The following is a 15875-nucleotide window of genomic DNA, read 5'->3' on the forward strand; positions in this document are numbered from 1 at the left end:
AAAAGAACCAAATGGAGAAACTGCATTAGAGAGAAGATTACAGATATAGAGAAGAATACGGAGTGACAGGAAAGAGTTAGAGAGATGGGGCCCGCTCCGTCCTCTTATCTTCCCCGTCATTTTAACAGTCTTGTTGCTGTTGTAATCCCAGCTCACAATAATTTATCTACTGACAAGCAATCATTGAAAACAAAAACACATCTTGCCCAAAGTATGATAGTAAAGGGCAACCTTGCTTAATGATGCCCTTTTTAGAGCTCATAATTTAACTCAGCGAAACGTTAGGACATGAAGTAAATACGACAAAGACGTACCAAATCCGTGTGAAGCTCCCAACAGCTTCCAGAGCAGTTTCATGACGCTTGTCACATTAATTTTTGCCCAGGGGCATGTTCTTACCAGGATACCTGCAGCATCAGTAATATGTCGCGCCACGAGCCCAGTGCTTTGTCAGGGGAAATATTCTTTCAGAGACAATGATTGGACTTATTCTCTGACATGACGGTTAGTATTAGGTAAAACATTTTCTTAAAAAATGTGCCTCTTTGTCATGCTTATACATTTTTTTTCCACCTTGCACTATTTAATATTCAAGCTAAAGCTCCACTTTTTGTTTAAGTGTGAACTTGTCACTCGTTTTCCTTGTCTCCTTGCCTCACATCGCTCATCTGACCAGAATGATTACCTGGCTGTCAATGCCGATGTGAGCGAGCGCACAGTCAGGTTAAGTCAATCTCTTCCAATTGAAGCTGCTATTTATTTAGGTGTATATCAATTATGCCTTCGGTGTGTCATTAGTCATAAATGTTGCTGCGTGTCAGGCTCACAGAATGTGCTGAGTTTTTCAGAAAAAGGCTAAATGAGACGCTGTGGGGAACCAATGTCAGCTCGTGGCACACCGGTCATATGCTCACCACAACAAATCTAATCGTATCTGTCCTAGAGAACTGTATCACATTTATTTGTTTTGAGGGGTAATGAACTCCATCTATTGCTTGCTGGTAAAGTATGTAACCCATGACACATGCATCTTGCTTTAAAAGATTTGTTCTGCTTTTCCTTACGCTCACAAAGATGAAACCAATAATGTGATACTGTTGAGAACCTCCTGACGTGGGTGTTTTTGGACGCATAGCCTTGAGGATTTCCAAAGGTCTCACTATCCTGGTTTTCTCAATAAGACTCAGGTCACCGTGAACTTGGTGAGACAGAGCTATGTGACATCATGCTGCATAGACGCACAACTCACATTAGCTCATTATTTCATTTTTTCTCATTTATTTATTTATTTGATAGGGACAATGCTCATTGATCAACAGACAAATTACTTGCTGTAAACAAGCCAGAGTTAGCTACAAGTGCTAGTTTCCATCTGTTGTCCCTAGGCAGGTCTTAACAGGCACCCTAAAATACAAAAAGCAATACAAATACACTATAAATCTAAGAAATACAGTAGCAATGTAATAAATACGGCAGAAATTTTAAAACAATATGAATATACCCGCAAACAGACAATATGTTGCTCACCTCATCTAATCCTCAGCTTAATTACATTCATGGGTTTAAGTATTTGGTGTATGATTACAATTGTAATTGTCCCTAATCCGAGATTTAAGATGTTTTTTAAAAGAAGAGAGATTATTACAGTCCCTTAATTCATTGGGCAGACTATTCCAAAAAATTGTGGCTCTGATAGAAAAGGCTGTGCTTCCAATCCTACTTTTTCTAAATTGAACTATGCAATCCCCTCTGGTGGTTGCTCTGGTTACTCTATTGACCTTATCTTTCTGTTTTATAAACTGGCACAGTGGTGGTGGAGCAAGCCCATGGAGTACCTTAAAGACAAGACAGGCATCAGCAAAGTTTCTAAAGTTTTCAAAGCTAAACATGTTGTGTTTTGTAATTATGTGACAATGATGATAACTATTACCCTTACGGTCCAATGTCTTTAATGCTTGTTTATAAAGTGACTCCAATGGTTGTAATATTGTTTTATTGGCTTGCGACCAGCTAGTTAAACAGTAAGAAAAATGTGAGAAGATCATCGCATGCAAGAAGAGCTTTGCGGCCTTCATTGGTACTGTAGGTATGGTCTTATGTGCTTAAAATTTGCCAGGTTAAACTTAACAATATTGGCAACCTTTTTTGTATGCTTTTTAAATGAGAGTTGTGAGTCTAGGATAATTCCCAGATATTTAAAGTCAGATACCACTCTAACCTTCTCTTGGTTAACAATTACCTCAGGGTCATAAGTCACAGTAGTTTATTTTGTAAAATACATACATACTGTTTTACTTATGTTCAGGTGTAAGCATGAATTAGTTAGCCATATGGATACCTTACTCATTGCCTCAGTCAGTTGTTGTGCAGCTTGTTGTTTATTTTTAGCATGCACATAGAGGACTGTGTCATCTGCATACATTTGTAAATGTACAGATGGACAAACGGTCGGCAGGTCATTTATGTAGAGACTGAACAGAAGGGGGCCCAATATAGATCCTTGAGGGACACCCATTTTATAATTTAGATATGCAGATTGAGTGTTATTAATGCATGTGCTTTGTTTTCTGTCAGTTAAGTATGATTTCATCCATTTAATTGCATTACCACAAAAATTAAAATAAGATAGTTTTGACAAAAGAACGTCATGATTGACAGTGTCAAATGCTTTTTATAAATCTAAAAATATTGCGCTCCTTTATCTAGATTCATTTTGATGTTCTCAATAAAAAAGCAGTTGGCTGTTTCTGTGGAATGATTACTTCGAAAGCCAAACTGCATTGCGTGCAGTGGTGTATGACCTTTACTAAGATAAGTAGTTAGCTGTTTCTCCACCCATTTCTCTGCTACCTTGGATATTACAGGTAGTAAGTATACTGATAGGCCTGTAGTTCTCCACCAGTGTTTTATCACCGGCCTTGAAAATGGGGGTTACCACAGCTGTTTTCCAGGAGCTTGGGAAAATACCTTGTTTAATTGATAGATTGATTAAATGTGTAAGAGGTTTGATTAAAAACTGTTTCTAAGTTTTTAAAAATACAGAATCAAGACCAAAGGCATCCTTAGCATTTGAGTTCCTTAATGAATTTATGGTATTCTCTACCTCAAATTCACTAATTTCCTCAAATCCAAAAACAGGTTTGTCAATATTAATAGGAATGCTCACTATATTACTAGCAATGCAATTCTGTGTCAATTCCTCCACTGATTGAATAAAGAAATTGTTAAAAGTGTTTGCTATAATATCGTCTTCTCAGGTTATGATTCCATTTAATTTCAGTTCAAGTGCCGGTGTGCAATGCTGAGTATCTTTACCAATTAATTTATTAAGATTGTTCCAGATTAATTTCCCATCTCCCTTTGTATCATCAATTACTTTTATATAGAAATCTGCTTTGGCTTTCCTTATATTCCTTACTACTCTATTTCTGAGTGATGTATAACTATACCAGTCACTTCTAAGTCCTGACTTAAGTGCAATCTTTAGTGAGGAATCTCTGTCCCTCATCTGTTTCCAGAGAGCCTCATTGAACCAAGGTAGAGGATTTTTCTGTCTTGGTCTGTATCTCATTGTTCTGCTATATGAGGATATTATAGTATTAACAGTGCTTGAAAACAAATTGCAACTGTTCTCTATATCTTCAATAGCCAAAAGATCAGTCCAGTCGATATCATTTAAAGCAGATTTAAATTTGTCCATATCATTTTTAGGAATACTTGAATGATAGTGTTTCACTATGGTTGTGTTCTTAAAACGTTTTTTAGTGAGTTTCCTTCCCAGTAATGTCATATTATGGTCAGATAAACCTGTTAATAAATTGTATGATTTTCTTATCCTTTCCGGTCTGTTTGTAAACATTAAGTCAATTTGCGTCTGAGAAGAATGAGTGATGCGGGTGGGACCAATAACTAACTGGGTGAGATTAAATTTGTCGGTTATGTATTTAAGTTTTTTCCGATCAGAGTTATTTTCCCAATTTATATTAAAATCGCCCATTAAAATTAGCTCCTATCTTTCTTGACATTGTTTTAACAGTTTATGTAAATTATCATAAAAAGCAATGGTAGGAGGACGATACAAGCAAATTAAAATAAATGACATTTCAGGGGATAACCAAACGTTCAGTCCAAGGCATTCAATATCTAATACAGGTGAACATTCAATCAGATTACATTTGATTGTGTCTTTCACATAGATTAACACACCTCCCCCTCGCCCTTTGTCTCTGTCCTTTCTGAAAACATTGTATCCAGATACATTAACAACTGCATCTGGGGAATATTTATTTAACCACGTTTCTGAGATACCAAGAAAATCCAGGTTGGAATTATTCAGTAAATGTTCCATTTGATCACTCTTTGAGACCATACTACGAATATTAATGTGTCCGCCTAGTAATCCCCTTGGTTTGGAGCGTGGGTCCCATAGAATTTTTGCATGGTTTAGAGTTTGGAAAAATGTAAACTTACAGTGTTTCCTGATAGCTGGATTGAGATCAGTAAGTTTTCGTTTATCACGAACATACCGCTTTACCAGTGTAGAGATCCCTAGCGTCGGTGGCATGAGAGATGAAAGCTCACCACTGGCATGCGTCAAAACTCCGGAGCGTTCCTCACACGTCGCTCCGTGCGAGGTGCAATCCAAACCGCAGACCACACATGGATTCAGCGCATCCAGGGAAGACTGCAGCATGATGTCCATCGAGGCCATCCACGAGCACCCGCATGATCTTTGGCCTCCTTCCACGTTCAGACTCCGATTGCTGTTGTTGTCCTGCCGGTAGTCCAGGGCAGGTCCCAGGTGACAGCCATGCGTGTCTATGGAGAGGCCGGCGTCACCAATACCGGATCCGTACGGACCAGGGTTAGGCTCGACATCTCCAGCCAAGAGAATGATTGTCAACAGCAGAAGGATATCCTGGTAGGGCCGTCTTGATTTTATTTTCCTACGGATACCTGTATAACTTGGCAGGGTGGCTTGGCCTTTGTTTAGCAGAGCTTCATAAATAGCATGTTGGCTCGATGCGTTCGGTCTAGTGCCGTGCTGAGACTTTCCAAGCCCAGCTGAACCGGCACAACAACATTGCACAGAGAGTAGGAGTAGCAAAAAGACGAAACTTGCTACAAACAAACTTTTAGTGATCGTAACACTTTGCCTTGATGGTATGAAATGGCGTGAGCCAGTTTTGTATGAAGACAAGAGTTTTGTGTAATTGGCAAAAGTGTTTGAGTGTCTGGTGACAGCTGCACCTGTCCGCATGCGAGCCGCCATACAAGTGAGGAAATGTGGATGCAGTTAAGGGAAATTAAATGTACCTGTTTAAAAACATGCGGCTCTGATAGAGGTTTGCGATTCAATAGATGCTCCAAGTATATCACACAGTATAACACAGTTAATGACTCATTCCCTCTCAGTCCCACAAAGACGCATTAATTAAACATGACTAAAGTTCTCTTTTCAAGTATTTTTTAGTTATGGAGTTTCCTGATTTTCGGACGATGAGGATTGTTTCCTCGGAAATAATTTGAGCCGTAATGAGTCATGGCTTAGGTGTCTTATCTAAGCTCTTGGCGGATGGGAGTCCTGGTAGGCAGACTGACAGGGACAGGTGGGATGCAGTTTGTCAATGATTTGTTGCCAGAAATGATTCACAGGTGTGCACTGCCAGGTGGCGTAGATGTCGTTGCACCAGGTGTGCTGAACACAGTGTCAATACATTTTTAGATTCTGTAAAATATTTAGCATTCCACACTCTGGAACTGAGTTGTGTTATCATATACTGCATAAGTGGACAGTATAAAGCATATTCCTGGTTATCTGGGACCCGGCATTGGGAGTCATTAAAAGGTCTTGTTCACATTTTATCTATGGATAAATAAAAGTTTTAATGAGAATGAGATATTAATGTGTTTGGATACCAGTGGGGGAAGGGGATTTTTCTTTATGTTGACTGCAGCCCATATCCAGAAGGTTATGATCTGCAGATATTCAGGAAAATGCTCAAACTTATTTGACTCACTCTCATTCACCCTACAGAGATGCTTTGACAGAGACTGAATTCTGGAAATCTATCGGTGCATTGTTCGCTGTGACAGTCCCAACAGGGAACAATGCACTGTGCTTAATTGGAAATTGAGTAGGCTAATTGGCACACATGGTACTCATCATATCAAACAATACTAATTAAAAAGCCTAATTTTATGATTTATTACATTAGGTCAGTTTTCACAGATTGGTCTTCAGGGAATGAGAGAATTCAGTCAACATTTATTAGAGTCACACACACAAGCAAGTGTGTTCCCACACACACACACACACACACACACACACACACACACACACACACACACACACACACACACACACACACACACACCCAACACAAACACACTAATTCACGGCAAAGATAAAAACAAACACACAAATTGAGATTGTCAAAGGAAAATAGATCTACAAATAAACATACATATCACAGCTCTAATTAGAGAAGCTTTTGCCAGAACTTGGCCCTGAAGTGACACACAAACATACTACACACACACACACACACACACACACACACATGCACACACGCACACACGCACACGCACACGCACGCACACACACACACACACGGGCAATGGTAATTCAGCTCAAGTAGAAAAACATTCAACCAAAAAAGACGTAATCTAAAAAACAAGCATTTGGGGGCAAGAATGTCAACAGCTATTTCCATTGAGAAATCCTTTTTGTTTTGGAATGTGAAATCCATTCTGTTTCTGTGTTGTGCTTATTATGTAAGCCCTGAAAGAAACAAGCCTGGGTAAGCTTCTATTTACAAATTAAGACTTTTTATATATTAAAAAAGATTAAGCATCATCATCAGTCATGATTAGAGCCAAATTAAAAATGCTGTTATTATTACTGAACTCTCAAAGTACAACAGAGACTTTGTTTTTTTAGGTATATTGTCAAAAAAGAAATCTGACATTGTTAGTGGTGCTAGATGAAAAGTAATTTACTCTTAAATCCGCCTGAATTAGAAATAAACTGCTTGTGATTTTCAGACCCTTGCAATAAACTTGGTCGTAAGTTTTCAAGAATTTTTTGCCAGGCTAGGGTCATGGCTCTCGGGATGGTAATGCTGGTCTGACTGTAATAACTTTAATGATCACTTGACCTTTAATCTAACACTATAATTAGATCAAAGATGTATTTATCCAGTACTTGTTTATGACTAAATACCCACTAAATGAATGCCATTCCATCCATACAGCTGTACTATGTGTTTAGCGCTAATTAGCAAAAGCTTTCGATCATGTTTTCATCAAATATCTTTTCCACACATGATGTACACATTTTAGGCATTCTATTATTATTATTATTATTATTATTATTATTATTATTAAATGGCGTTATAAAAAACATCTCCCCCAGACCCCTGTAGGTCTGGCCTGAGCCTGAATGTTTATGATTTTAGGCTCCGCCCTTTAAGAATCAGGGCCCTATTTTAACGATCAAGCGTACGGCGCGAAGCGCATGGCGCGAAGCGCATGGCGCAGATGCATTTTGCTAGTTTGACGGGGGGAAAAGGGTATGTGCACCAGGCGCATGGTTCAAAAGGGTTGTAATTAGTATCTTCATTAATTCATAGGTGTGTTTTGGGTATAACATGCTATAAACCAATTAGTGTCATCTCCCTTTCCCTTTAATAGCCAGGCGCATTTGTACCTTGGCGCATTGCTATTATGATGGCATGTTTGTGTGCTGCTGCGCTTCCCTGCGTGTAACAAGCATAGTGTACACGCGCTGTGCATAAGCCTAAGCGCATTTTAGTAATTAAAATAACAATGAAATACTGCGCTATTGACTTTAGACCAGGTTTTTGTCACTTCCCGCTGCCTCAAGATAGCAATACGCCAAGAATTCACCTGAACACACCTCCCTGTAAGCCCAGCATGCCCATGGGTGCAAAGATGGGCGCAGGTGCATTTGCTATTTAAACGATGTGGGCGCTGGACGGTCTTAAAATAGCAAAGACACTGGCGTCGGGCTTTGCGCCGCGCTGTGCCGGGTGCAAGATAGGGCCCTTATTCTCTTTATCTATCGAGTCCATCCAATAATGGTTGAGAAATGTCACTTAAAAACAAACATGATAGAAGTAATAATCTTTTCAACGGTGACGTAAAACGCATCACTCAAACTGCTGCGCGTGAATATCCAGACTTCACCATTTTGTAAACATAGCCATACTGAGAAATACAGAGAGAGTTTTATAGAGCTGATAGGCTTAATTACCTTTGCATCAACTCATTTGGCAATGGCTTGAATATAACGGACGTTCGTACTACAGCTTTGAGAATCCCACTTAAGAATCACATTAGGACAATAAATTCATCAACAAAAGTCTGGCAAGAACAGTTTTTTTTTAAACTTTTTCTTAACAAGGTCAGTATGAAGCACAACACCCTAATGGATAGAGCCCCACAGAGACCGACCATCATATAAAGTGTGATATATATCCATCTAATGGATGCTGCACCAGACTTGCCAAATGACCCATCAGCAATGAATAGTAAAGTTATCTGTCTGTATTCTCAACAGGTCTTAGGGGGAAAGAAAATACTTCTTAATGAAGACAGACTTGTGTCAGACAGTTTTCCAATAATTTGTAGCATTTGCTTTTAATCTTCTCAGACAACCAGATGGGAGAGATTTACTGCATGTGGACATATCAAATAGAGTCAGCTAAGCTGTCCATCAAAAAGAATACCTCAGGAACTTCTTTCTGGCAATGTATTGTCCTATATGGACAACCTCACCCATTTTTTAAAGCGCTACTCATTTGTTTAAAACAACTTGTTTTAAATCTGACTAAACTTGCAGCTAGCATTCAAGGTTGCTTATGAATTTTGGTGTTAAAATATATTAATAACACAAATTCCTCCACAGAGGAAGCTTTTGTATTGCTTGGAAATTAAGTAATTAATGCTTAGTAGTTGTGGGAATAAGTGCACTTCTACAGTGTTATTGTTGGCCTTTAATAGTCGCTCTGAGAACTGTAGGCAAACATTTTGCCCACACTTTTCTATGGGATTTTTTCAACACATGATGTTGCGGTCTGTATTTGTGTACAAAAAAACTGGTTATCACAGTCACGACAACAATTTCTGCAAGAGAGTTACTGGGCTTTTGGGCAAAAAACTGCTCGTCCCTTTCCATGACATGACAGAGAAAAAAGAGATATTGAGAAAAAGAGATGAAGAGAAAGAAAAGGCAGGAACAATGAGGCAAAGTACAACAGACCCAGAGTCAAAATGATATAAAAAGAAAAAGAGAAATACTAAAACCATTAGAAAGGGAAATACAAAAACACATTACAGAAAGAAATGTAGTTAAAGAAAAATGCTTGAGATTGAGTTGTGATATAAGAAAAAAAGTTGGCCACCAGGAGACAAAGAAGAGGGGAAGGAGGGAAGTAGAAAGTCCGATTTGGCAGTGACATCGGCCATTCATCAGTGCCAGACTCAGACCAAGGTGTTGAGTCAGACGGAGCAGAGTGGAGCTGGGTCAGAGTGACTGATGCTCTCTTGCTAGCACTCACTGGGAACTCATAGTGCTGATCCACAGCTAATTATAGACAATCCACTGATAGACCCAGAGTGGAAGGTGTGCTCTCTCAGCTCTTTCAAAGCTTGTAAAAACAAAAGTTTTATCGCCTCTGCCGTTTATCTGAACTCTGCCGGAATCTTTATTGTTGTCTGGGGGCAAGGTTCAAGTTCAGATTTGCTGACATATCTGCAGTTTCACAGGATGTATAACTAACAAAAGCTGGCTTCATTCAAGTAAAAAACATTTTATGTTTTCCCTTATGTGCACTACTTGCTGACGTTGTGTAAGAAAGTGTGCAAGAATTGTTACAAATGTGCCAAGGAGACAGGAGCCGACATTACTCACAATAAACATTTATCTCTACCCTTCGAAATCCAAGACCATAGACTGACTTTCACTTATTTAAACACCCACACATTTTAGGTGCAACTAAAATATTATAAGACATGCTGAGTCTAAAGTCTGAATCCACCGCTGGTGAAATAGAGAAGAGGAAAAGCTTCCTTGTTCATTTCAGTCGACAACTTTGATACTTGGCGGCAAGCTTCTAGGCAAATAGTGTTTGAATGAAAGCACATAGAAGGAAAAAGAGTGCACAGCAGGAAGAATATAGTTTGCAATGGATTTAATAGCTGTAAAAAGTTATTTCCCCCTACAGTATTGTCAGCAGCAGAAGCTAAACAGAGGTAGAGTTTGAACACGTTCATGATTACGTCAAAAAATTCCAATTGTGCCAAATAATCCAGGCAATATCAGTGGCTTATAATTAATGTTAAATATATGTTTAATGGCAGAAACGAGTTAAGCAATGCAAAACATAAAAAATATCTACACCTTAAATTAGACTTAAGTTTCCATAGCAACCATCTGGATGTTAGATATGGCATTTAAATGTAAACAGTTATAAAAGAGTAATATCAGTTGATTTTGAAATACAGCGTGAGATTTTCCTTGTTTGTTTTTGAAAATGTAAGATTGTTGTTTAACACACTGATATCAAGATTAGGGCTGGGTACTGTTAAAAAAAAAAAGTATACCGGTACCAATACCGTGAATTCGATACCGGTTCCTGAATGATACTTTTTTTTTTTTTTTTTATAATATATCTATATATCTATAAATTGCAGCAACGTCTGTATGTATGTCTGTGTGTGTGTGTGTGTGTGTGTGTGTGTGTGTGTGTGTGTGTGTGTGTGTGTTAAGCGCATATCTCTCAAACTGTTAGTCATGGATTTCAAACTTGACAGGTGTCTTGCTACGGGCACGAGTAAGTGCAGTGTTTGACGTTTGGATAAGAAACGCCAAAAATATCGTTAAATATATAAGTAAAAGAAGCGCACATTGACTTTTGCCTCTCACACTGCATGCAAACACTGACTGAGCACACACACACACACACACACACACACACACACACACACACACACACACACACACACACACACACACACACACAGTCCGGTTCTGGTGGTTGATAAACGCAGATATGTGCTGTTTAGCGCTCATACAACACGAGACAACACCGTCTCTCTCTCTCTGCGTGCGCGCACACACACACACACACACACACACACACACACACACACACACACACACACACACACACACACACACACACACACACACACACACACACACACACAGTAATAACAGAAAAGTCACGGCCCAATCAAAACCACATTTCACAAAAGAACGCAAGGGTTGTCTTCAATGCCCCTGAAGGCTGGTCTGGGCCCATATTAAACTTTAAATATATCTGACTCTAATAACTATTTGGATGTATTAGCCAGGGGAATAACCCAAAGACATTCCAAAAGAGAGGAAAGAACGATTGATTGTTGCAGGCTCTTTCTCTTTGTCAGTGTATATCATAGTGAGCGAAATGAGGAGCAGTCCCCGCCCACTCAACCCCCTGGTCTCTGGAGAGGTGTAACTATAGGGGTTTGGAGAGATGAGCTCCCTTGGGAGATTCAGTACTAGAGACTGTAATACCCTGGGAGCAGCGGGAGGATATTAGCTTATCTGAGAGAGGGAGACAGGGCAAAGGCAGAGAGAGAGAGAGAGAGAGAGAGAGAGAGAGAGAGAGAGAGAGAGAGAACCATACAGATTGAAATTCACTCACACTTTTGTGTCTATGGAGTCCTCTGTGACTCTTGTTAACTCAGTGTGCTTACAGCACCACAGCACTGAGAATAGAGTAAGCACCAGCATTTCATTATCTTAAATGGGTGGTTAGGGTCTGTATCTAAGCACTACGGACACCACTGTATGACCATGTACACGCTGAACATGTGTGTGTGTGCATGTCTGCCCACAACCATTCAGTCGGCTTAAACCTCAATGACAAGTTTATGAATGAGATCTCCTATTAATAGTCATATAAGCAGAAACACATAAAGTAAACGGAAATAGAAAGATTTTCCAAAAACCACCATTCCAAAACCATCATTAAACAAAGCTATCAGACATTTTATAACATCTAAAATAGATCATAAAAACAATCCAAATACAGCAACTACATTAGTGGGAATAAGATTTTGTATAAAAACTAATCTGGTAACAGATAACAGAAACGGTCTAGGTGTGACACATGCCAGGTCAAGAGGGGATCTGAGCAGCTCTAACACTGTCTCTTTTTTATTGTTGTGTCGTCTTTTATTTACAGACACACACTATTGCCTCTGGGGAAGCCAATAAAGCCACATGACTCAGTGCTTTCAAAAGTGGACCTTTTACGAAATTTTACGAATTGCCCTTCTTACAAATGCAATATGCAAGCGCAATCACTGTGCAACCTTGCAACATCACTCCAGAGACATGAACACAAGGCACTCTACTGTATAAATCATGACAGTGTTAAAACATGCATTTCACAAACTGTTCTTCTTTGTAAATGGCACTACTCATTTACTCAAAAAAAACATATTCTTCAGTTGTGACTGCAGCATAAGCCAATGAGATTATTTTGTGATGATAGCTTCATCCTTTATAGAAAAGCAAGTAATGTTAAACGAAAAGTTTCACTTTTTGGGAAATCTGCTTATTAGGGCCCGATCACCAACGTCAGTTAGTGAAGGCCCTATTGCTCTTCAAATGTTTCTTCTTCTTTCTTCTTCTTCTTCATCTTTGAGCGTATTTCTGAGGTGCTTGGGCTACTTAAAAACACACAAAAATTGGTACACATGTCAGACTTGGTGAAAATTGAAATCTGATATGGGTCTCAGGCTTGGGCTTTGTAAATTGGCTCAATAGCGCCCACTTACAGTTTTCAAAGTTAAAGCCCCCTCCTTTAACTTTCACATAAAGGAATTAAATTTGGTAGGCATTTGTTTCATATCTGATCATACAAAAAAGCCTCTTGGAGCCATACCGTAACCCAACAGGAAGTCAGCCATTTTGACTTGAAAATTGGTCAGTACAATCTAAGACCTTCGCAAAGCTAAATTGCAAGGCTTTTTTTTTTTTTTTTTTAAATCATAAAGTGTGGGCGTGGCAAGGCGGCAAATATCCATGTTCCCTCACAAAAAAGGAAATGGTTTGTAACTAGCCTGCCCCAAACTGCTCAGGCTTTATGAGGGTCCTGACCTGAGAACATGGACATATCAATATTGAGTTATAATCATAGCGCCCCCTACTGGCAACAGGAAGTTACAGTCAGTACACTTTGATGATCTTTTAACTGGCGGGTCGACCAGATCCACCTCAAAAGTGTTCAGGAAAGTCTTAAGATGTTGATGATGCTTCATTTTGAAGACTGTGATTTTTCTTTGAAAAAAAAAATAAGACTGTCCAGGCCTAAAGACATCTACATGGGTCTCAGGCTTGGGTGTGGTAAATTGGTTCAATAGCGCCCCTTACAAGAATTTCAAGTAGCCCCTGCAGTGTGTTTCACCCATAGACTGTATATTAGGTTTCACTTAGATGTATGACATTTGGTAGGGCTATGTATCATGTGCAGACCTACAAAAAAGCCTCTTAGAGCCAAAGTTAAACTGCCAAGCTTTTGTGCTTTCGTCCAACAGTGTAGGCGTGGCTAGGTGTTAACTTACCATGTAACGACACAAAACAGGTAGTGTTTTGTAACTTCAGTGTACCTTGTCCAATGTGCCAGTGCCCCAAATATTTTATGCCTAATAAGAGATCAGGCCTGAGGACATTTACAAGTCAATAATGAGTTATAGTCAGAGCGCAACCTACTGGCAACAGGAAGTAAGCCCTGACAAAAAGCATTAGATTTAACTGAATTTGACATGGTGCAGTTTAAACATGATATACAGCAACATGACGTATATATAGTGTGTTCTCGAGTGCCACGTACGAACACAGGTAATTGGGGCACAATCTGAAAGATGTAATATGAAATGCTATGCACTCTATGGAGGGAATTAAGTCTAACTCTTGCGTGCATTGTCCGTCGGTTATGGAATTACACATCCCTGACATGTGTGGAGTGTGAGGGCCCACTCATCGCTGCTTGAAGATGTAATTTAAGATTGATACCACTCTCATGTCTGTACGCTAAATATGACCTAGCTATATCCAAAGGTAACAAAATATGTCTACGAGCATCTATAGTTAACACATTTCTTGAGGTATTACTTTAATGAGCATCTTAATTCTTTTCATTTGTGGCTGGATAGCACAAATCCAGTTAGAGTTGGCTGTAAAACTCTCCTCTGGCAAGCCAAACCTGATCTTTATCTTCATTAAACTGCACATTAGAGCTGCTATTTCCTATACAGACTGACCTGCCCCATTTTATATCTATACTGAGATGAAACAGGAAGCAAGTACTATTGCTTCCCAGTCAGCACTCTCTTCGTACCATCATCAGAAGATGAGAGAAGACAGTAATGTTCTGAGGTGTGTGTCTGTGTATCGTGTGTATGGTGTGTGTGTGTGTGTGTGTGTGTATGGTGTGTGCATGTGTGTGTGTGCAATGTACATACACATTCTCAACTCACAAGCCTTGTCAGTTGTGGCAAACTATCTGGGTTTGTTCTAGGAATAAACTCACACACACAAACACACACACACACACACACACACACACACACACACACACACACACACACACACACACACACACACACACACACACACACACACACACACACAGTTTACAGTTCAGTTCATGAATATGTGATTTAATTCCCACTTTTTGTATTAAAAGTTGCGCTGTAGATAAGAAGTGGGAGGAATGACTGTAAGCTGTTAGAGAAGAAAGGAAATAGGGGAGATTTGCCTACCTCATCGTAAGTGTAGCGATAGTCGGCCTTCTTTGATTTCAGATCCCACAGGACCACGATCCCAGCCTCAAATCCAATTATAAGCTGGAGAGGAAGAGCGACAGGCAGTCAGTGAGATAGGTAGGAGAGATGACAGAGAGGAGATAGAAACGACCCCATGATGGGCAGAAAAAGAAGTAATACATCTGACATTCTCGCGCAGCATGAAAGGAAGTCAGGTGTCAGCAGACTGTGGTGGCTCAAAACCTGCCCACCCTGGTTCACAGGAGATGATGACAGAAAATGCTAAAAAGATTTTATTTTAGAACAAAAAGTGTAAGACTTATTTATAGAAATTCAAATTTGTGTCTCTAAAGCAGATCAATGAGCTCTATTTTAACTGTGCAGTGGGAATTACCCCACAAAGCTCTACGCCATGTGCTGGGGACAATGAGGCTGTATTGAAGCACAGTTTGTGATCAAATACACACACAGTTCGGTAAAGTGGAATATAGGTAAAGTAGAACAGAGAGTGTGGTGAGTAATCATTGTCTTCTCAGCCAGTCACCTTACTTATCTCATATTGTTTAAAAAGCTAAGCAAATCACAGTGGTACATGAGAAAAAATGGCTTAACCAGTTTATAGAGAAAGAGCATCAGCTTCTCCAACTCAAGCTTTTCATACAGTCAGATACTGTCTATTCTCACTGCAACGTCAAATACTGTCACCAAAGTAACACCTTTCGGTTTGTGAGGGTGTGGAATGTACTTCTGTTTATGGATTTGCTCTGTGTGACTGCTATATGAGTGAGAATGACATGTATTACTAAATCAGCACGTATATTTTTACGAGCTTGCGTGTATTTCCATTTGTGTGTGTGGACAGAGAAGTGTTGTCCTTTACCTTTCCCTCATCCATGGGGTTGTCACTTATGTGGACAACTGGTCCAGGGTGAGCCTTGGAGGACCTTATGAGAGAGACAAAGAGAGAGACATTTAGGGGGTGTTTTTTCTCTTCAAGCTTTTTGACATCAAAAAAGGTCATAAACTTATAG

The 15875-nt window shown here is 39.5% G+C and overlaps 1 protein-coding gene across 3 annotated transcripts in view; it reads right to left on the bottom strand.

Annotated features, from left to right (window-relative positions):
• The window catches only part of stxbp5a (syntaxin binding protein 5a (tomosyn)), a 105579-nt gene that overhangs the window by 27394 nt on the left and 62310 nt on the right, over window positions 1–15875 (bottom strand). For all 3 annotated transcript variants that reach the window (XM_028605794.1, XM_028605793.1, XM_028605792.1), the window contains exons 6-7: window positions 15725–15788; window positions 14842–14925 (exon numbers count right to left, since the gene is read on the bottom strand). In XM_028605794.1, coding sequence (XP_028461595.1) covers window positions 14842–14925; window positions 15725–15788 — 148 coding nt within the window. The remainder of the gene's footprint in view (window positions 1–14841; window positions 14926–15724; window positions 15789–15875) is intronic.

This window comes from Perca flavescens, chromosome 18 (genome assembly GCF_004354835.1).
Source record: "Perca flavescens isolate YP-PL-M2 chromosome 18, PFLA_1.0, whole genome shotgun sequence".
Classification (NCBI taxonomy): domain Eukaryota; kingdom Metazoa; phylum Chordata; class Actinopteri; order Perciformes; family Percidae; genus Perca; species Perca flavescens.